General features: G+C 51.8%; 2 protein-coding genes across 2 annotated transcripts; both read right to left on the bottom strand.

Annotated features, from left to right (window-relative positions):
* Positions 1-1,543: 1,543 nt before the first annotated feature.
* LOC147647307 (olfactory receptor 14A16-like) lies at positions 1,544-2,608 on the bottom strand. The gene has a single exon (XM_086872243.1). The coding sequence runs from the start codon at positions 2,606-2,608 to the stop codon at positions 1,676-1,678; it is 933 nt and encodes a 310-aa protein (XP_086728369.1). The 3' UTR covers positions 1,544-1,675.
* Positions 2,609-21,168: 18,560 nt separating this feature from the next.
* LOC147647306 (uncharacterized) lies at positions 21,169-22,485 on the bottom strand. Its single transcript, XM_086872314.1, has one exon. The coding sequence runs from the start codon at positions 22,483-22,485 to the stop codon at positions 21,169-21,171; it is 1,317 nt and encodes a 438-aa protein (XP_086728440.1).
* Positions 22,486-22,837: the final 352 nt, after the last annotated feature.

Here is a 22,837-nt window from a genome sequence, read left to right as displayed (position 1 = left end):
AAGAGGAGGTTCAGGGAAGACAAGGTGGTGTCATGGCACAAGTTGGACTTGATGATCTCCAAGGTCTTTTCCAACTTTGCTAACTCTGTGATTCTCTGAAACCACCCTTGGAGCAGGTGCCGGATGAGCCCTGGGCCTTCTCTTCACAACTTCCAGCAGCCCAGGTCCCTCAGCTTCTCCACACAGCCCCCAAAACCCATCCTGTCAGTCCTGCAAAGCCTTTCCAGCTCCTCGTCATTGCCCAGAACAGGGAGCCCCACAGCCAGACACAGCAGCCCAGATGTGCCCCCCTGGCCTGTGCTGCCTCTGGCAAGGGAGCAGCATGAGGCACTGCAGAACCCTGCAGACAATTCCTGAAGCACCTGTAGGATGATCCTGCTCCCCGAGGGACCTTCTCATGGTGCCAGCTCAGGAACTGAAATGGGGAGTGGGGCCTGAGAGGAAAGGGCAAACAGGGATGGGCTGTTTGCAGGGGAGGGAATAGGGGTGGGAAATAGGAAGAAATCTGGAGCAGGAAGAGTAAAGAAAGCAAAGGTAAAGTAAAGGAAATGCTCAAGGCAGTCTGGGGGTGACTGCCAGGCAGCCCTGGCTCTGAGTAACAACATCTGCAGTGGCACAGGAAACTCACAGCTCATGAGTACAAACTTTCTGTGTGACTTCAGAGGCCACAACAAACCTGAGTGGTTTCCCTCGCATCCCCCAGCCCTTCCTGGCCCCTGGGGCTGATGGCATTTGTGCTCCCTCAGGTTCATCTCCCCACAGCAGCACCATGGGGGTGCTGACACCTGCTCTGGGCAGTGCAAACAGGGGCTCCTGAGCCAGTGCTGCTGTGTCTGTGCCTGCAAGGATGCGGCACCTCTCTGAGCTGGGGGAGAGGCCAGGGCTGCACAGGGGGGATGTTGTTGGCAGCTCCATGAGGATTCTCTGGGATGCTGTGCTGGGGTGTCCAGAGCAGTGGGGATGGATCAGCCCCTGCTCTGCTGCTCCTTCCTGTCTCCCCCAGGGACCTTGCAGAGCCCCAGCCATGCTGTTTGCCCCCAGCCTGCCCACGGCCACCCTGGGGCTGCTCACGGGGGTTTTCTGTGCTGAGCATTGGCCTGGGTGTGTTCTTGAGAGAGCCTGGACAAGGAGCCTGGAGCCCCCAGGCCCTGCCCTGAGGCGTCAGCGCTGCCCCAGCAGTGCCCATGGCCTGTCCCTGCTGCAGCCCCGGCACTGCCACCCCCAGGGCTGTGCCCGGCCCCGAGAGCACTCAGGCCCTGCAGCAACACCAGGGCAGGAGGGCAGCGGGGCAGTGGCACGGGAGCAGCACTGGCAACACCAAGTGCTGCTGCTCCTGGGCACAGCTGCTGTGCCAGCACTGATCTGCCCCAGCTCTGCACACAGACACTGTTGATGCAGCTCCAGAGAGGGGAACAAAAAGGAGATCTCAGGAGAAAACTTTTCTAGGAGATCCTTTAGTTCCTTTAAAGCTACCAAGAGCGCAGCCACTCATTGGCACAGTCTGTGGCCAAAGGGAAGATGAAGAGAGAAACAAAATGAGAAATGGCACAAACAATGATATTTTATTGTGGACAAGATCTAAAAATGAAAACAAAGAAAACATCCAAAATGAAACCAACAAGAAGAATCAAAGATGACTTTTATTACAAGTGATTTGCAGAAATTGGCCTGCAGTTTAATGTTTCTGAAACCATCCAGTCATCAGTGTCCACACTGCAGCCTTGAGCTCCTGGTTCCTCAGGCTGTAGATGAGGAGGTTCAGGGCTGGAGGCAGCACCGAGTACAGAACTGACAGGGCCAGATCCAGGGATGGGGAGGAGATGGAGGGGGGCTTCAGGTAGGCAAATGCTGCAGTGCTGAGGAACAGAGAGACCACAGCCAGGTGAGGGAGGCAGGTGGAAAAGGCTTTGTGCCATCCCTGCTCAGAGGGGATCCTCAGCACAGCCCTGAAGATCTGCACATAGGAGAAAACAATGAACACAAAATAACTAAAAGTTAAACACACACCAACAGGAAGAAGCCAAATTTCCCTGAGATAGGATTTGGAGCAGGTGAGCTTGAGAATCTGGGGCACCTCACAGAAGAACTGGCCCAGGACATTGCCATGGCACAGGGGCAGGGAAAATGTATTGGCTGTGTGCATGAGAGCACTGAGAAAGCCACTGGCCCAGGCAGCTGCTGCCATGTGGGCACAAGCTCTGCTGCCCAGGAGGGTCCCGTAGTGCAGGGGTTTGCAGATGGACACGTAGCGGTCATAGCACATGATGGTCAGCAGGGAATTCTCTGCTGAGATGAAAAAGACAAGAATAAATAACTGTGCAGCACATCCTGCATAGGAGATGGTCCTGGTGTCCCAGAGGGAATTGTGCATGGCTTTGGGCACAGTGGTGCAGATGCAGCCCAGGTCAGTCAGGGCCAGGTTGAGCAGGAAGAAGAACATGGGGCTGTGCAGGTGGTGGCTGCAGGCTACGGCGCTGATGATGAGGCCGTTGCCCAGGAGGGCAGCCAGGGAGATGCCCAGGAAGAGGCAGAAGTGCAGGAGCTGCAGCTGCCGCGTGTCTGCCAATGCCAGCAGGAGGAAGTGGCTGATGGAGCTGCTGTTGGACATTTGCTGTGGCTGGACATGGGTGTCGTTCCGATTGGGAACGGCTAGGAAGAACGACACAAACTCTCAAGGGAGTTTCAACACGAGAATTCTCTGGTTTATTCCTTCAGGCCTTTCTTATAGACAGATAAGTGGAAAGTACAGAAAAGAAACTCTTATTGGTTAGCAAAGTGCTACATCACCATCATTGGTCAGGGGCACACTACCCCCCTGACCCTCTCTTGCAAGAGGAAACAAGAGGACAGATAAACAGCACCTGGCAGTTGTTTTCTGTCTCTGAGGATTGTTTTGAAATCCTCCTTTGAAATTCCCAGGCTAGCTTCTCAGGCAGGACTGAGAGGCCATGGGCCTGCAGTTTCTGCAGCTCCCTGCAGCCTGTTCCAAAGCTAGCATCCATAACTCACCCTTTCTGTTGGAAAAAATAAAAAGCAGTGTTTGTCATGTCCTGCTGGGCCCTTGCAGGAGAGAGAACAAACACGGCGCAAGAGGTTTCTTTGCTAGAACTTTGAATGGATGCTGATCTAGAATTTTGGTTTATGTTTTGGTATTTAAGAATTGTTCTCTTTGCAAGGACTTGATGGTTGAGTCTAATGTCTCTAATTCAGTGAATTGGTACACACACCATATACAACATTGTTAGTCTGTTCGAATTGACAGTCTAACTTGTCAATAGAGTAGTTTGAAAGAACACCAAAGTGATAAAAACAATGCACAATGCAATTTATGCTGCTTTGATCCCCTCTTCTTATCCCGCTTTTTTTTTTGTTTGTTTGGTTTTTTTTGGTTTTTTTTCTAATATAATTGAGGGGTTTTTGAGGAATTTATAAAGTTTACATGGCTGCTGTTGTTGTTTGTCGGGTTTGAACTAAGGATGGATAGGATGCAGACTCGTTTAGGATGATTCTTGGTTGTTAGAACAGTAGTTCGTGAATTCTGGGAGGTTCAGGGAACTCGAAGTTACCATCTCCTCGCGGTTGGTTGTCAGCTCTGTAAACACAAGACTTAAAAGGTACAAGGTGAGTAAGTTTGGGTCCCGCAGGGACTGCAGGACTCTGGTGCGGCTCAGGCCGCTGGAGCTGACGGACTCGTGGATGTATTTTTTCGGGTTGGTGCGGAAGGTCCCGGTGGAGGGGCCTGCCGCTGTCTTTCCCTCCCCCTGCCACCTTTATGGGTGCGGGGGGAGGGTGCTGCTAGAGCTCAGATCGTGAGCGCAGCACGGCAAGCGCGGAGGGAGCGAGGTTCGCCCCCCTCCTCTCCCCGCACCTCCCCGCTGGAGCGCGGAGGGAGCGCGAGGGTGAGCGCGTCCCGCGCACGCACGGAGCGAGTGAGGTTCGCCCCCCCTCTTCTCCCCGCACCTTTTCACTGGAGCGCGGGGGGAGTGCAAGGGTGCTGTTTCTTCTCCCCCCACCGCTCCTCTGCCGGGGGCAGCCGCGCGCCCCGCCGCATTGGTACAGGGGGGATTGGTTCGCCCGGGCCCTCCGGCGGCGGCGGCTCACGGTGTTTTGGAGTCGCACTCGGACTCCTCGGTGGCGGCGGCTCGCGGCATTCCGGAGCCGCGCTCGGACTTCTCAGCGGCGGCGGCTCACAGCATTCCGGAGCCGCGCTCGGACTTCTCGGCGGCGGCGGCTCGCGGCATTCTGGAGCCGCGCTCGGACCCCTCGGCTGCGGTGCTCCGCGCGCCGGGCGCGGGGGGGGCTGAAGAGAGGCCCCTCCGCTGGCAAAGCCTGCGCGCTGAGCTCCGCGGATGGCTGGCACTCAAAACTCCCTGGAGAGGGAGATCTCCGGGCCGCAGATTGCTCCCGCTCGCCGCCAAAGTCCTCCGAGGGTCCGGGCAGAGCCGAAAGAGTACTACGCAGCTCACTCACGGTTTCATCTCCCGGTTTCCCATCTTGTACAGCGGAGGAACTTTCGGCATCAAAGTTTCTCATCCCGGTTTCACTGTCCTCAGACTGGCTCCGTTCCAGCGCCTTAAAAAGCACTCCCCAGGTGGCTGCCAGGCTACACACGCTGATATCTCCGTTAATGAATTCCGACCATAAATGGTTCTCTATCAACAGCCAAAGTTCGAGGTCAAAGGCATTGTCCATAGTTACAACAAAACCTTGCTCTTTCACCCACTGAAATAAAGCGCGCATGGCATCTTCAGAAACACTGAGTCCCATGCGGGGCAGGGCATCCTGCCATGCAAGGTAGGCAAGCTGTTCATCAGCTGAAGTACAGTTCCCCATTATGAGGACTTTATCTTGGCGGCTCCGCAAATGCAATTATGCACACGCTATCGGCTCAGACCCAGGATCTTGAGCTCTGCTTCACCAAGATAGGCCGTTCCAAGCCCACTCACAGGCAGGCTGTACTATCCCGTTGGTTTCCAAAACCAGCTTCCTCTAGGAAAGCCCGGGAGAATTCCACTTACCCCTCTAGGGGGAAGAGCTGGCTTTTTCCCGGCTCGCTGCTTACCCTCAGGGGATTAGCAGATGTCGTCACATCGGTTGCTTTCTGACCTCGGGGGTCGGCTGCACTTTACGTCGGGTTACCGGATCTCGGGGGTTGGTTCAACGTCACGTCGGCAGTCACCAGATGTCGTTCCGATTGGGAACGGCTATAAAGAACGACACAAACTCTCAAGGGAGTTTCAACACGAGAATTCTCTGGTTTATTACTTCAGGCCTTTCTTATAGACAGATACGTGGAAAGTACAGAAAAGAAACTCTTATTGGTTAGCAAAGTGCTACATCACCATCATTGGTCAGGGGCACACTACCCCCCTGACCCTCTCTTGCAAGAGGAAACAAGAGGACAGATAAACAGCACCTGGCAGTTGTTTTCTGTCTCTGAGGATTGTTTTGAAATCCTCCTTTGAAATTCCCAGGCTAGTTTCTCAGGCAGGACTGAGAGGTCATGGGCCTGCAGTTTCTGCAGCTCCCTGCAGCCTGTTCTAAAGCTAGCATCCATACATGGGGCCCTGTTCATGAGGAAAAAGACACTGAAGAGTTACAGGAGAAATCAAAACCATTTCTCATGCACCTTCCTCTGCAACACAGAGTTTTATTTTTTAAGCCCCCCCCATGTCTCTCCTGGTATTTTTGGATATCAGAAACTCTCAGCATTTCTGCTGCCCTCTGGTAGAACAGAGTGAGTTCCCTGATGCAAGCTGATGACTGGAGACTGAGGGGAGATGATCTGTCACTTCATTCTGTTCGGAGTTTCTCTGGGCTTTCACTTTCCTCACATGAAGGATGTTTACTCTCTCATGTTTTCCTTAAAGATCATCAGGTATTGCTGAGAGCAGATGGATCCACCACAGCCCAGCTCCACCTTTGTATCCAAGGACTCACATTGCTCATCTCACCAACCCAACAGCATTGTCTCTGTCAGAACACCTCTACCTACCCCCGTGGGTCTTTCAGATAACACAAACATGCTCTAGGACAGGTTTGCATTCTGCATTGAAGCTCCCAGCTGGGACTGAAATCTCAGGGAGATTTCCAAGTGTCCATATGATGGCTTTGGATGAAGGGAGATCCAGCTCCTTCCCTGGCTGCACTGCCAGCATTGCCCACAGCCGGGCACTGGGGACAGCGTCCCCCTGAGCCAGCTGTGCCCCCCGCCAGAGCCCCCAGTGCTGGGCAGCTGCTCCCAGCCCTGTGCTCTGCAGAGGGAACTGGGCCCGGGGCTGCAGAGCTGCCCCACGGCTCTGCTGCAGCTCTGCCTGCACAGGAGGGGCTTCACACCTGGGAGCCCAGCCCTGAGGGCAGAGGCTGGGCTGGGGGGACAGGAGGGAGGGGGCTTGTTCAGAGGCAGGGACTGCACTGCAGGGGCTCCTATGGATATCTCTAAACTCTCTGTCACAGGATTTCTGGGCTTTTGTTTACTCTCATTCCCTGATCTCTCTGCTTCCTGGAGATTTTCCTCCTGCAGGTGTTTCCCTGTGTCTGATCTCTCCCTGCCAGCACCCACAGATCCCAAATCTCTGTGCACTCTCCTTGGCCTGACAGAACGCTGCCTGTTTGCAGGGCTCTGGCTGGGGACTGGTTCTGTTTGCAGCTTGGAGAAAGGACAGCTCAGATTAAGGCTGATGGGTCTAGTAAAGGTGATGCTAGTGCTGTCCATGGGCAGAGTGGCTGAATGCACATTAGCTATCTCCTGTGAACCTACTGATCACTAAAAGTAACAGTTTGCATGTCTCAAGAACTTGTCAAAATTCATAATATCTTTAATATTTATCCCCCCCCCTCCTCCCTGCCGTTCTGCAATATTAGGAATTTGAATACAAAGTCTTAGGAAATGTCCTCATTTTTATCAAAATCCTTGTCTTGGAAATATTCTATGACTGATCAGAAGCCCTCAGCATGTCAGAGCTTCATAAGCATTCACCTCCCCAACACCACAAATACTCAGAGCTGTACTCACAGAGTCTGTAGGCACTGGCATGTTCCAGCTTTAGGAGATGGCTCCAGGAGCTGCAGCTGCATTGTCCTGCAGCCAGAGGCTTCCTGTGTCAAGGGCTGGGAGGGATTGTGCCCCAGGCACTTCTCAGCACCTTCCCAGCCCTGACTGATTGAAGCTCTCTGTGCCTCTAGGCTGTGCCCCAGGGTGGCTGCAGGCAGTGCCCCAGTCCTGATGGGCTGGGAGAAGAGCTGCTCAGCAAGAGAAATGTGCTTTTGAAGCTCCTCTTGGTTTCCAGGAACTGCCTCTGTGCCAAGAGCCTGGCCCAGCTCAGCAGCACAGACACAGCAGCAGGACTTTAATGAGCCTCTTGGGGCTTTGTGCTGAGGCCCTGAACATCAGTCCCTGAGAGGGAGGGGAAGAAACTTCTCAAGAAGTCCAAGTCAGAATCCAAATCCAAAGCTACTTTTACCTTTAATGGGTCCCACTGAGGGACAGCACTGAGAAAGTGTCCCCAGGCCCCAGGCAGGGCAGAGAACAGGAGGCACTGATGACAGGTGGGGACAAAGAGAAGCCAAGTCTTGGTGCCCTGGGCCACAGCAGCCTCTGTGCCAGCAAGGGCTGTGAGGAGACACCTTGTCCTGAGGCCCTGGGGCCTCCTGGCACAGCCCCAGCAAGGCTGGCCACTGTCACCCCCTTGGCCTGCCCTCAGCATCCCCCCTAGGCCACATGCCAGTGGCCTCAGGGATCTGCTGGAAGGAGTCCCTGGGGAGCCTTGCTCAGGAATGGCCCTGGGGGCTCCTTCATGCTCCCAGGGACTGCAGCTTTTTCAAAGGACTTTGGCTTTTGCCTTGGAGTCTCTGAGAGGTTTGTGCAATCATGATCTCCAATTATCTGCTGTAATTAGTCCCTTGAGAGTCTTTGTCAGTAACAACACTCAGTGGGGCTCATTAATGCTTCAAGGTACTTCAGGTTCTTAAGGCACTTTCCTTTTTCCTTCCCAATTCTGAGAAAACTTCTTCTGAGAAGTTTGTGCAATCATGGCCCCAATTATCTGCTTTAAGGAGTCCCCTGGGAGCTTTGCATTGACACTGAGTGGGGCTCATCAATACTTTGAGATACTCAGGGTTTTTTCAGCGACTTTGGATTTTCCTTTCCACACTGAGTCTCTGAGAGGTTTTTGTGCAATCCTGGCCTCAAGTTCTGTCCTCCAAAGAGTCCATGAGGAGCCTGTGTTGGGGATGGACCTCAGTGGCACCCATTAATGAAACGAGACACTTTGCGTTTTTTTCTGACTTGGACTCCTGGAAAGGTTTGTGCAATCTCCTCTCAGGCCCTGAGGTTCAAGGGCTCAGCTCCAAATGCACCATGGGGCTCATTAGGATCAAGCGAATCCTAACAAACCATGGCTGTGCCTTGATTTTCCTCTGGTCTGGTGCAGTTCTTAGGAAAGTTTCCTACAATCGTTACGAAGAAATAGTTCAATGAGCTTCTAAGAAATATGTATTCCTATTTTAAGGGGCATCTTTTATTCCTGTTCTCTTTGGAGCAGAGGGATTGTAGCATTCAGTGATGGATATTGATCCAGGGTCTCTCCTAAGAAGGTCTGGCCAGGTCAGAGAAGCTGTGTCTTGAGGTCTGACCCAGTGTGGACAACCTTGCTCCACATTCCCCAGCCCCATCCCGTCTCTCCTCACTCCCCTGGGACCTGCTTTGCTCACACAAGTGGCTGCACTCAGGCAAAGAGGGGTTTTCCTTCTTTGATTTTAGCAATCTAAAACTCCTGAGTTTCCCCATGGAAAACAGACACCCTCCTCAAGTGTGTGCCAAGCCCAAGGTGCCACCAAGGAGCTTCCCCTTCCCCAAGGCAGAACCATGCAAGGAATGTTTCAGACACACAGGCAGTTCTACAATGAACACAAAGCCAGAGTTGGCTGAAGGCAGAATTAGAGCAGCTGCTGAAGGCCAGACAAGCTTTGAACTCCTTGCAGCTGAAAGCACCAAGTGGGTTGTTGGGAGGTGTGTGAGTGAGCCAAGAGTGAGGGAAGGGAAGTGCAGAGAGCCCTGGGAGTGTTTCTGTGCAGACAGGCTGTTGGTAAGGGCACTGCAGAGCTGCCCTGGGCCAGCTGTGAGGGTGGATTATCATCCCAACCTGCCCTGGGCCATTGCAAGGGGCTGTTGCCATGGACGCTGCACTGACCCCACTGCTGGGTTTGGGTGCCATGGCAATCCCCATCCAATTTCGAAACTTGAATCAAGTTATTTCCAGAGGTTTGGCTTGTTAAGGTGTTCAGAATGTGAGTGAGCCCTGGGGCACTGAATTCCTGACCTGAAGAGCTGAAGGCTGAACAAGCCTCTGGAGAAGGAGAAGCCAGCAGCAGCAGCAGCCTCCAAGTTGCTGAGGATGTCAGCAGCCCCCACTGAGGCCGTCCCTGCCCAGAGACTGTGGGGGAATGGGCAGACAAGGAGAGTGTCCCTGGGGCTGGGGAAGCAGAACTCAGAGGCACCAGCGGCTCCAGGTGGGAAATGGAGTGTGGAATGGGGCTGTGAAAGCCCTGCCTGGGCTGTGCCAAGCAGGAGAGCCAAGGGCTGAGCACCATCCCCCAAACAACTCTCTCAAGGAGACCTTTAAAAGGAATTACATTTCTTTGTGTCCTCTGAGTTGGATGCACTGGAGAAATACTGATAAGAGATCGTCTGATAAGAGGGCAAAACCAGAAAACAGTCTTTATTGGTAAATCAGAGGAAGTTTGACAAATGGTTTAATACGGCATTCAATCAACAATAAACATTTCTCAAAGCATTAACTTGGCCCATTCAACTTCACAAACTATAAACCCATTCAATTTTAAGTTAATCCAAATTTGCAAGAGGACAGAAATAGAAGACACAAAAAGAGAGAAAGACAAAGAAGATACAGAGAAAGACACACAGATCTACCAACTCCTGGATTCCAGCAGTGTTCAGAGCGAAATCCCAAGAGGAGGTAGGGTCAAGATGTGTGTTTTCCTTGTGGTCAGCCTTAAATACCCCTTGGTCTTCCTGAGCCCTTCCCCAGGTGGGATTTCCGATCATTTGGTCACTCAGGAGCTGGGCTGGTGGCTCCAGAGGTGAGTGTGGAGCATTGCCTTTGGTATGCCAGGGCCTGGCAGACAGTGCTGGGCTGGGATAGAGGCTCTGGGGGGATTGGGGTTCCAGGGCAGTGCAGTGCTGGGGTTACAGGGCTGGGCAAGGCTGGACCTGCCCCTTCCTGCCCCCACACAAAATGTTTCCAACCAAAATCTCCTCCAGTCTCTCACAACAGGCAACGTTGGAGGTGGAATCTCAATTTTGGTCATGGGCACCTGGCTGAGAAGGACAGTTCTTTTCCATAGGAAGGAAAGCACAGAGGCCCAGGCTTCGGAAAGCAGGTGAGAGCTGGACATCAGGAGGCCAAGGCCAGCCCGACTTGTCAGTAATGGCAGAATTTGTCTGGGAGCAGTCTTTGGATCAAGGGAATGTTGGAGGTGGAATCCAAATTTTGACCATGGATGCCTGGAGAAGCAGGACAGTTCTTTCCCACAGGAAGGAACTCACAGTGCCTTCCCCAGTGTTTCAGTAGCAGATGAGAAGAGACCCTCAACACGTCAAGGTCAGTTGGACCAGTCAGGTGGCCCCTGGGAGGCCAAAGCAGCCAGACCTGTTCTGTGTTCCCTTGATTTTATGGGGCCCCATAGAGTCACAACGGACCCTTACTTCAATGGGGCCCTGCAGTGTCATAATGGTGCTGTGATTCCATGGGATCCAGTAGTGTCATAGTGGAGCACTGATTATAAGAAGACCTGCAGTGTCACAGTGGACTCTTGATTCCATGGAGTTGTCACAATGGCCTCAGGATCCATCAGGCCCTGCAGTGTCACAATGGTCTCTGTGGTCCCACAGGCCCCTCAATGTCACGTGACTCCTCTGTTCCATGAGGCCTGAAATGTCACAATGGACCTTGGGGATTTGCAGTGTCACAAAGGTCTCCTTTGTCTCCACAGTGTCACCATGGACCACTGATTACAGGAGGCCCCTCAATATCAAAATGGACCTTTGGTTCCGTGTAGCCCTGCAGTGTCACAAAGGCCTCTTGGTTTCACGAGGCCCCACAGTATCCCAATGGTCCTCTTGGTTCTGTGGGGACCACAATGGTCTCACTGTTCCATGAGGCCCCACAGTGTCACAATGCTTTGTTTATTCCATGGTGCCCCACAATGTCACAGATGTCCCTTGGTTCCATGGGGCCCTGTGCTGGTGCATTCCCCCCTGCCCTTCTCAGGCTGCCGTGCCAGCTGAGAAATGCTCCTTGGGCCTGGGCCTTGGCCAACAGCCCCTGGGCTCAGCTCCTGTGCAGCTCATCAGAAACACTGTCTGCTCCCAGGCACTGCTGCTGCCAACCAGCTCCTGCTTGCTTCAGGAGCAGCCCTGGGAACTGTTTCTGTTCCCTCTGTGGCACAGCATCCCTGTTCTCAGCCTTGCAAAGAAAGCTGTTGATGCCAAGTGCGGCCTGGATGAAACATTGCTGTGCCTGAAGTCCCTCTCTTGGGGCCCTACAAGCAGCGCTCCAAAAGGAGCCCCTTGCAGCTCTCCTGGGCCAGCCACCTCCCTCAGAGTGGGGCCTCTGCGAGCCGGGAACTCTCCCGTTTGCTGCACTCGGGGCACCCCCGAACAACGACGGAGCCTGGGCCAATCCCCCCACTCCTCCAGGCTCAGCCCTTCGCCCGCTGGGGAGATGTCAAAGCATCCACAGGGAGCATTTCCCTGCCCTGCAGGGGAATTTCTCACAGCTGCCTTGCACTGCCTCTTTGTGTCTGTGTGCACACACCAGCGCTGTACCCTGGCAAATGTGGCAGAAATGCTGCTCTCGGAGGGGCTGGGGTGCCTTGGAGATCTGAGTCAGTCAGGCCTGTGAGTGAGGGTAAGTCACGAGGTATAAACTAAGTTAAATGCTGCCTACTGTTGCTCTTTGCTGAGTTAAGTTGAATATAAGTTATAAGCTAAGTTGAATATTGTTAAGGGTTATCCCTCTGTTATATCAAAAAGTCATAGGTTATAAGTTAGGTTAAATATAGCAAATACAGCTCTTTTGCTAAACTGTGACATTTGTGCTATCAGTTAAGGTTGAGGTCTAAGTGAAGTCCTGTTAAGTTTGAGCTCTGTAGAGCTTTTAGGCTGTATTCCTTTTATCCTTGCCCTCACTGTCCTCTTGTCACACACACACACACACACACACACACACACACACACACACACAAACACAAACACAGGGACAGTTCTGGGTTCATTTCTGGTTTAGTTGCCTGGATTTTGTTTGGTTTTGTTGTTGCTTTGTTTCCTTGCTGTGCCTGAAGTGTCCAGTCAGGAGCAGAGTGACTCTTGCCAAGGAACTTTGTGCTGCTGGTGCTTAATATTAAATCTGGTTTTTGCTGCTCCCTTGCTGGGGATTTTTTAAGTGCTCTCAAGCCCTTGTTGGTGACAGGGTGAAGGAGCCCTGGCTCAGGCTCTGGCCCTGGGGGACATGGGGACGCTGCCGGGGAGGTCCCTGTCCCCCTGTCCCAGACCCCACTGCCCTTGCAATGTCCCACAGCCATTCTGTGATGCCCCAGCCCCTCTGAGGTGGCAGAACCCACTCTGATGTCACAGCCTTCTCTCTGACATCACACACTCTTCTCTGTGATGTCACAGGGAACACTGTGATGTCACACAGCTACTCTGTGATGTCACAGTCCGCTGTATGATGTCACATCACTGCCATGTGGCCTCACAGCCTGTTCTGTGATGTCTCACAACCAACCAGTGATTTCACAGTCCAACCTGTAGTGGCTTTGTGATGTCATCCAGCAACTCTGTGATGTCACAACCTGATCTGTGATGTCAGAACCCTCTCTATGATGACATACATTCGACCTCTGATGTCATAGTAATGTCTGTGATGTCACAACCTGCTAAGCGATATCACCCAGCCCACATTGTGATGTCATACAGCCACACTCTGATGTCACACCCTGATTTCTGATGCCACAGAATCCCCTCTATGATGCTGTAGCTGTTCAGTGACCTCACACAACAAACTCTGTCATGTCACAGCCCCATCTGTGACCTCACACAACCCACTCGGAGCTGTCACACAGCCCCTTTATGACATCCCAGCTGCTCTGGGGCTCCAGGACACAGCCCCAGAGGTGCTGCTGTGACACAGCCCCCTCTGGGACATCGCACAGCCCCTGCCAGTGCTGAGCCCCTGGGAGCTCTGTCTGGGCCTGCTCGTGTCCCTGAGATGCCCTGGCAGGGCCCCAGCCCTGCTGGGCTGTGCTCAGGAGCTGCTCCTGGCCAGAGCTGTCTCTCTGCAGCGCTGCCCTTGCCAGGAGCTGCCTCTGGGCCAGGAGCCCGGCCCAGCTCAGCAGCACAGACACAGCACCAGGACTTACAAAACCCTCTTGAGCCTTTGGGGCTCTTTGCATCACACTCAGTCCCTCAGATTGTGCTCCAAAAACTTCTCAAGAACTCCAAGTCAGATGGAAACACTGAAGTTTCTTGTAGTTGAAATAAGAGAGACATGGCTGAGAAAGCGTCCCCAGGTTCCAGGCAGAGCAGAAGACTGGAGGCCCTGATGGCAGCTGGGGACAAGCAAGGGAAAGGTGTCTGTGGTGCTGAGCAAAGCTGGATGAGTTTCAGGAATGCCAAGGGCCAAGGGCTGAGCCCCAGCCCCTGGCAAGGCAGATGCTGTCCCTCCCTCATTGCTCAGGGCTCTTCCCGGGCCACTGCCATGTGGGGATGTGCAATGCCAAGGGCAGCACCATGGGGCGGCCCCTGCCAGGCTGCTGAGCAGGGACAAGGAGGCAATGAGGCCCCAGGGCTGCCAGGGTCACTTGTCCCCTGCTGGCCTCAGGCCCAGGGCCAGCAGCCATGGCCAAAGGGCTGCACAAGTTGCCTCTGGCAGGGCCTTGCAGCTGCACAGCCCAGAGCTCTCAGCCTCTGCCTCCTGCGTATGTGACGAGGCCTCCAGACCCCATCCTGGGAGATTTTGGGGTCCTCTCCATGGTCTGTGGAAATGGGAACACTGGTCAAAATTATTTTCTACCAAATCTTGCAGTGACAGAACAAGGATCAATATCACTAAACTGAACAAGAATGGATTTAGATTTGTTACAAGTAGGAAATATTTTACAATGAGCATGGCACAAAACTGCAATTGTTTTTCCAGAGAAGTGGATGCCCCATCCCAGGAATGCTCCCAGAGCAGGAGATCTGTGCCACCTGACACAGTGAAAGCCCCTCCCCTCCCCAAGGATGGAATTGCTGTTGTGTGGGTTCTCTGATGTGCTGGGTGCCCTCACAACCCTCCTGGCCAGAATGTCTGCTGAGGGCCAGCCAGGCTGCTGCAGTGACAGTGACCTCAGAGCCATCACCATTTCAGCCATGTCCCCTGGGCCAGGCTCTCCCCTTTCCTCTGCCCCTGCCTTGTCTCTGCTGGCATGAAGAGTTTGTTCATTATTATCTTGTCCCCAGGGTGCTGGGGCCAATTGCTTCCCAGTCAGGCTCCTGGAGCAGAAGTGGCTTTCAGAGCCCAGCCAGAAATGAGCCCTGAAGCAGCAGCTCTGCAGTGCTGGCCACCAGGCCGGGGTGCCAAGGGAGCCTTCTGGCCATGGCCTGGAAGCAGCTGCTGCTGCCAAGGTGCCTTTGGTGCCTTGTAGGAGACGGGTTCGGGAATCAAGAGACGACCCAATGTGAGTTAGCTGCTTCTTCCCAATTTATTACAATCTTAGCTATATTTTTATAGTATTTTGAAAAGGTAACATGCGATCTGTATTATACTATGATTGGATAATTGCTATTTTTCACACGTTAATTTCTACACTTCTATTGGTCCAGCTCATAACACCCAAGCTCTATAAGATAGTTTTAGTAAAACTTATTAAGATACATTTAGCAGATTTCTCATCCTAAATTCTTATTCTTCATTGTCTTATTAAAAATTAGTCTTCTTCATTTCTTTGATACAATATTTGGCCAAGGACTTAGGCTAGCTCACAGTCAGGGTTGTGCAGGCCTTGCAAGGAGCTGTGCCCTGGAGAAGCAAGCCATTCTGCAACAAGGTAATAGGGGCTGTGACTGCTGAGGTATCACAGGGAGGGAAACACTGGGCCTGTCATTGCTGTGGTTTCATGGATAGGGGAACACTGAGGCTGTCATTGTTGTCACAGAGTGTAGGAAATTTGGGCTCACACTTCTGTGGTGTCACAGAGAGGATTAAATTGGAGCTCACACTTGAATGGTGTCCTGGACAGTGGAACACTGGGCCTGAAAATGGTGTGGCTTCACAGAGAGGAGGCAATTTTGGATGTCACTACTCTGGTTTGACAGAGAGAAAAACAGTGGGGCTGTCACTGCTGTGGTATCACCGAGAGGGTGAAATTTAGTCTGTTACAGCTGTGATGTTACAGACAGGGGACACTGGACTATGGCGGCACTGCTCTGACTGAGAGTGGAACTTTGTGGTTGTCACTTCTGTGGTGTCACAGAGAGGAGGAAATTGGAGCTCAAACTGCTATGGTGTCTCCAATGGGGGTGACACAGGGCCTGACATTTCTGTGGTTTCACAGAGAGGAGGAAATTTGGGGCTGTCACAGCTCTGGGGTCACAGAGTGGGGAACACTGAGACTTTAACTGCTGTGGTGTCACAGAGAGGAGGAATTTCTTGGTTTTGATTGCACTGGTGTCACAGAGAGCAAAACTTTGGGGCTTTCACTGCTGTGGTGTCACAGAGAATGGAACACTGGGTCTGCCACTGCTATTGTGTTACAGAGAGGGGAACCCTGGGGCAGTCACAGCTCTGGAGTCACCCAGAGAGGGAAATGTGGGCTCTCACTGCTCTGGTATCACAGAGAGAGGAACAGTGTGGATGTTGCTGCCGTGGTGTCACAGAGCAGAGAGGGGAACACTGGGCATGTCATTGTTGTGGCATCCCAGAAGGAGGTATTTGAAGGTCACACTGCTGTGGTTTCAAAGACAGGAGAACACTGTGCATTGTTGTGGTTTCACAGACAGGGGAACATGGGGACTGATATTGCTGTGGTTTCACAGAGAGGAGGATATTTGGCATGTCACAGCTCTGGCGTCACAGACTATGGATCAGTGAGGCTATCAGTGATGTGGTCTCACAGATAGGAAAAATTTTGGGCTGTGACGGCACTGCTGGCAGAGAGAGTGGAACTTTAGAGCTGTCACTGCTGTGGTGTCACAGAGAGAGGAACACTGGGGGTCTCACTGCTCTGGAGTCACCAAGAGGAGGAAATTTAGGATCTAACAGCTCTGGTGTTACAGAGAATGGAACAGAAGGGCTGTCACTGCTTTGGAGTCAGAGAAAGGAGGAAATTTGGTGTGTGACTGCAATGCTGTCACAGAGAGAGGAACTTTGGAGCTATGACTGCTGTGGTGTCACAGAGATGAGGAAATAGGGGCTGTCAGTGCTAAGGTGTAACAGAGAAAGAAACACTGGCTGACACTGTTGTGGTGTCACACAGTGGGGTAAATTTGGGCTGTAACTGCTCTAGTGTCACAGAGAGGGGTAAATTTGAGCTGTAACTATTATGGTATATCCAAGAGGGAAATATAAGGCCTAAAATTGCAGTCTTTTCACAGAGAGAAGGAATTTTTATGTGTCACTACTCTGGCTTCACAGAGAGTGGAACAGTCGGGCTGTCACTGCTGTTGTATCAGTGGGGGCATAACACTGGGGCTATCATTGTTGTGGTGTCCCAGAGAGGATTAAATTGGAGCTCACACTTCTATGGTGTCCTAGACAGTGGAACTCTGGGCCTGACATTGCTGTGGTGTAACAGAGAGGAGGCAATTTGGGGCTGTCATTACTGTGATTTCACAGAGAGGGGAAGAGTCGGGCTGTCACTGCTGTGGTTTCAGCGAGAGAGTGAAATGGAGGTAGTTAGAGCTGTGATGTTACAGACAGGGGAATACTGGGACTCGGAGTGCACTGCTGTCACCGAGAGCGGAACTTTGGGGCTCTCACTGCTGTGCTGTCACAGAGAGAGAAACAGCGGTGTTGTCGCTGCTGTGGTGTCCCAGAGAGTGGAACACTGGGCCTGACACTGGTGTGGTTTCACAGAGAAGAGGCAATTTTGGATGTCACTACTCTGGTTTCACAGAGAGGGCAACTTTTTGGCTGTCCCTGCTCTGGTGTCACGGAGATGGGAATATTGGAGCTGTCACTGCTGTGGTGTCTGAGAGAAGGAAACACTGGGCCTGTCATTGCTGTGCTGTCATGGAGAGGAGCACGTTGGAGCTCACACTGCTATGATGTCACAGGTAGTGTAACAGTGGCTCTGACATTGCTGTGGTGTCCCAGAGAAGAAATTTGGGCCCTCACTGCTCTGGTGTCACAGAGAGGGGTAAAGTTGGGCTCTAACTGCTATGGTGTCTCCAACATCCTGGGCCTAAAATTGCTGTCGTTTCACAGACAGGAGCAATTTTGGGCTGTGGCTGCACTGCTGTCCCAGAGAGTGGAACTTTGGGGCTCACACTGCTCTGGTGTCCCAGAGACGGGAACATTGGAGCTGTCACTGCTGTGTTGTCACAGAGAGAGGAACACTGGAGCTCTCCCTGCTCTGGAGTCATGGAGAGGAGGAAATTGGGCATGTCACTGCCCTGGTGTCACAGGGAATGGAAGAGTGGGGCTGTCACTGCCGTGGAGTCAGAGAAAGGAGGAAATTTGGTGTGTGACTGCACTGCGGTCACAGCGAGTGGAACTTTGGTCCTATAGTTTCTGTGGTGGAAGAGATGAAGCAATAGGTGCTGTCACTGCTGTTGTGGTGTGAGGGAGAAGAGGAAATTTGGGCCTGTCATTCATTGCTGTGGTGTCACAGAGAGGAGCACTTTGGAGCTCACACTGCTATGATGTCACAGGTGGGGTATCACTGGCTCTGATATGCCTTGGCAATGGAAAGCTCTGAGCTCCGCGATTTCTCTAGTGAAGTAGCCTTGGAAAGGGTTGGGCCAAAGCTCGTGTGTGCGACTTTGGTGAAGGGAGCCAGCAAGAGGTAATCTGTGGAACATGGGAAAACCCGGGATATTTACAGGGGAGGAGAGGGGTGGGGGGAGTCCGAGATACATGTATCAGGGTGGGACGATGGAGGGGAACACCAATGGAGCACAGGGGTTTGACATAACTAACTCCAAGACCCCTCGGAGTGATAGTTTGTCTCTCTCTGAGTGAAAGCTTCCTTGCCTCCAGGGGAGAGCCAGGGATCGCCGAGCCAGCGGGTTCCTCAGCCCCCACAACTTCCCCTTCTTTACTTAATAAAAGGGTATCTTCCAGAGATTTGGCTAATAACTTGACATATGGAAACCTACATAGGAAAATAATACTCAAGAAAACTTAAAAATGTTTTTCAGGAGGGAGGCAACCTATCTTTTGGGTCCTTAGTTCCCCAAAAGGTCCTCAAGCCACTGGGGCTTCTCTTCAGTCTGGAGTTCCTGGAGCACGTGTTGGAGTCTTAGGATGCGGGTGTGGATGCTTTCACTGGGGCTGGAGAGGTCAAAGCAGCACAGTCAGTTAATTTTCTCGCAGCCATGTCCATGGGCCAGGAGCAAAAGGTCTAGAGGGTTGGTGGCACTGCCCATGGACAAGCACACGTGGTCTTGTTTGAGAGTCTTTGCGAGGGTGATCCACCGTTCTCCTGGGGCTGTGCTACTAGCCAGGCCTCCACAGCTGATGTTTTCAGGAGCATCCAGATAATCAGGAACATCAGGAACTCAAGGATGGTTTTGTTCTCCATTTTCTATAACAGGACATAAAAGATTAGTTCTGATTTTTGGAGGGGGGGGAGCTATTTTCCTTTTCTCTTTCCTGTCCCGTCTCCCCCCTCTTTAAAAAAAAAACAATTATAAGCAGGGTTATTTTGTGTATTGGGGACACATGACCAGCAGCAGCACAGAGGTGCATTTTGGTGTAAACTGGCAATTTGAGCTAGGCAACGAGGGCGAGAAGGGGAAGGGGGAGGGAGTTAAGAAGACTTGTGTACTGTCACGGTGTCAGGCATGATGTTGGCAGTCGTCTCGTTGCGGCCCTGGTAGCAGGACGGTTTGGCCTCTGTCTGGTTGTTGGTCTGGTGGCAGGTCGGTTCGGTGCACTCCAACGACATCTCCATTTCCAGGCTGCAGTGGACTGCTGTTTTTCTGGACCTGTGTGGGTCTCAGGAGACTTTGAAATTTCTGAGTCTGGTGCAGGGTTTGTAGGCCCTAAGTAAGGTTTCACATTTTTCCCTGGGAGCCACTTAGGTCCTGATAGTGTGGACACACACGTGTACCCTCTCCCCCAGGTAATCAACGGGAAAGGTCCTGTTGTCCGTTGTGATTCAGGATCATTGATCAGCACTGGCGGCTTCTGCATGAGTTTGGCACGAGTTGAATTAGAGAAGTGCCGTATTACAGGGGGGTCAGGCTCTGTAGACGAGCAATTTAGAGATTTCATGACATATAGAGCCTTACAGAGCCTCTCAATGGGAGGAATGATCTCTGTTCCTCCCTGCTGGTGATCAAGGACTCTTTTCAGGTTTTGGTGGGTCCTCTCTACTATTGATTGTCCTGTAGGGGAATGAGGAATGCCCGTGGTGTGTTTCACCCCCCCACTCATTGAAAAAGTCTCTTAATTTGTGAGAGGTGTAAGCAGGTCCATTGTCTGTTTTAATTTGTTCTGGGACTCCCAGGGTAGCAAAAGCAAGGAGAAAATGTCGGATGGTGTGCTTGGCATTTTCTCTTGCATGGGCTGAGGCAAACACTGCACCAGAGAAGGTGTCTACGGAGACGTGTACGTATTTGACTCTCCCCAAAGGACGGGACGTGAGTGACATCTGTTTGCCATATCTGGCAGCTGTTAAGTCTTCGGGGGTTAACCCTGGAATTAACGACCGGTATTTGGAAAGATTGACGATTAGGAGAGGTGGCAACTATTGCTCTAGCCTGGTCTCTGGGTAGTCTGAACATTCATCAATGCAGGCACGTTCTGGTGGAAGAACTGGTGGGACAATTTCAGCAATGGCACCTGGGAGGTCAGAATGTGTTCTCACATGCATGACATAGTAAGGTTGCTTTCTGTGGGAGAAAAGATACACTAATTCAGAAAGCAATTTGTATAAATTTGGGTTAGGGACCTCTTTTAGAAATGCATGTTCTGCTCTCATAGCTATTCCAGCCACATAAGCCGAATCAGTCACCAGATTGAAAGGCTCTTGGAATTTCTCAAAAGCTCTGATGAAGGCTGCTAATTTAGCAATCAGTGGTGATCCCTCGACCACTTGGACATCAGACTCCCATTTCTGTGTCCTGGGGTCTTTCCAAGTCATGACTGACTTGTGGGATTTCCCCGAGCCATCGGTGAAAACCGTCAGGGCCTGGAGCGGTGTTTTGCTCTGTAATGATTTGGGGACCAAATGAAATGTAGTTTTGAAAAGTCTGTGGCCAGGTGGACGTATAGAAATTTGGCCTGAATAGCTATCGAGAGTGAACTGAAGGCTCTCATTGGTTTAGAGCAAAGGCTCCAAACTTCCAGTTGCCAATGGGAGGAAGATGCATGTGAACTCACAGGCTGCAAGAATGCGGAGATGGACTCTAGTTCTTTTAATGAGTTCAGCCATGATTTCCTGTGGAGTGGTAATAGTCTTAGTGGGCTGGTTATGTGTAAAAATCCACTTGATGATAAGGAGTGGATTCTTCAGTGCCATGTCCTGTTGAAATATGAGCGTGTGTTAAGTGTGGGGCCATACCCAGGATTGAAGCAATCCTCCCTTAGCCCCCCGAAGTAATCCACGCTGGCTCTGTCGAATGGAGGGGTCGGGGAGATCCTTCGAGACCAAGAAAAGACCAAAAAGTGCTGCTTCTCCCTCCGGGGTATCGGAGGATGTTTATTCTGGCTAGCTTCCAGGGGGAGAAGAGACCCGGTTTCTCCTTCCCGGACTCTTTCAAACCTTGGGAGAGGGGCGGGGAGACATATAACACCAACCAATGGGATAACGTTTCAGGGACAGGTAGGAGAGGGGAAAAACACGTCACCGGGAAACAAATAACTCCCAGAAATATGCACCACCACATCTGCCCCTACTTTGATATATGTAATCAAATGAAAGGTAACGAGCTTATACGACTTACTGACCTGAAGTGGCCCACCAATCCCCATTTGCAGGCTGGTGAGGGTTACTCCGGTCTGCCAGCTCTATATGGTTGACATCTGAAGTAGCTGAGACTAGCTTAACTATGCTTCTGGACAGTATTTTGCTTAGCACTCCAAACACTAACACCGTTAGCAAAACAATGACTAGCAGTGACAGAATAGTTTTCACTACTGAAGCCCACCACCCCGAGAGTCCCCAGTTTTTAAACAGTCCATTGAACCAGTCATCTGCTTCTTGCTTGACTTGTCCGATCATGCTTTTCATCTCTTGGAGCGTGGCATGGATGTTAGGAGCTTTCGATGTCAGATCCATGCAGCAGAGAAATTCAAACTCCTGGCACTCGTGCCCATGGAGCAACAGGAGAAAGTCTATTGCAGCACGGTTTTGAAGTGTCGCCTGCCTGGTAATTTCCTCATCTTCTAGGAGGGCACTTATGGCATTAGATGTTAAATTTGCTTGTTTTACCACCCAGCATTCTAGGTGTCCCAATTCACCTAGGGTCTTGGCTGCAGCTACCCAAGGAAGGAAAATGGATGCAGTAATTCTTTTTGATTTGGACCAATGGAAAATCTCTGAGTCACAATTTTCATCTAATTTTGTAGCACTTCTCTTTTGAATTTTTTTGGTCAAATTGTTTTTATGGCTCCACTCGCCAATTAATGTTTGATTGGGCGCTAACAGTGATAGACGCCCTATGGTACACGGCCCTCCGAGGAGACGGGATGTAATTCCTGCCCATGCACGGTCCCCACAAATGAGGAACAGTCTTTTGGGGAGGCTTTTGGGATGTGTATGAGCTGAGGAGTGCACTTTGATGTAGCTTAGTACACGGCACCACCTTTTTGCTGTGATTTCTTCTCGATGTTGTACTATATGGTGGAATGTTTGTTTATGAGTTGGAGGACTGACCCTAAAGTGTACACAGTATGATGCTGGGGAGGAACCCAGCAGCTCTAACTCCTGGGGTTCCTGGGTTGCCTTAGGAAAATGGGGTAGCCACTCTTCGACGGGGTTTCTTAACTCTGCTTCTACATGAGTGCTGTGTAGTTTATTACCTGCTTCAGGAGTCAGTGTACTAAAGCTGTGTGTGAATTCATCATGCTGCAAGGGAATTCCTACCAGGCAGGTAGACATAGGATTTTTTGCTGCTGCAGTAGATAGACAAATGTTTTCCTGTTGGAGTGTTTGTGCCAGGGTCACCCAGATGTTCTGGCGTGGCTGTGGGACGATCCAGGCTGCTGTCAGGCTGCTCAGTGTGAGCAGGATGACAGCAGGGTTAAGGCTCATCATGGATTTGAGTAAGAGGTAGGTTATTTCTAAAAAAGAAAAAGGAAACAGACATTCTTTAAAACATATTCACAGTTACAGTATTCAGGTCAAAGGCTAGAGAGGTTTCTTCTCAGGATAACCAGTTGGAAGGACAGGCCGGGCACATAGTGGTGGGCTTGCCACAAAGACAGGGCCTCCTGGACCTTGGTGACAGATTCCCGGGCCTCCGGCGTGAGGGAGCGCGGTGAATCGAGGTCCTCGCTGCCGCAGAGCAGGTTGAAGAGGGGTGCAAGGACTTCTGTCGTTACTCCAAGCAGAGGGCGTATCCAGCTGATGGACCCGCAGTGCTGATGTAGGTCCTGCAGGGTCTTGG

The sequence above is a fragment of the Cyanistes caeruleus genome, unplaced genomic scaffold (genome assembly GCF_971803275.1).
Source record: "Cyanistes caeruleus unplaced genomic scaffold, bCyaCae1.hap1.1 HAP1_SCAFFOLD_11, whole genome shotgun sequence".
NCBI lineage: Eukaryota > Metazoa > Chordata > Aves > Passeriformes > Paridae > Cyanistes > Cyanistes caeruleus.
Note: the sequence above shows the minus strand (reverse complement) of the source record. Positions and strands in the feature narration are given on the sequence as shown.

Excerpts from the sequence above, each read along its gene's own strand:
- LOC147647307 (XM_086872243.1), bottom strand. The coding sequence starts at position 2,608 with ATGTCCAACAGCAGCTCCATCAGCCACTTCCTCCTGCTGGCATTGGCA.
- LOC147647306 (XM_086872314.1), bottom strand. The coding sequence starts at position 22,485 with ATGATGAGCCTTAACCCTGCTGTCATCCTGCTCACACTGAGCAGCCTG.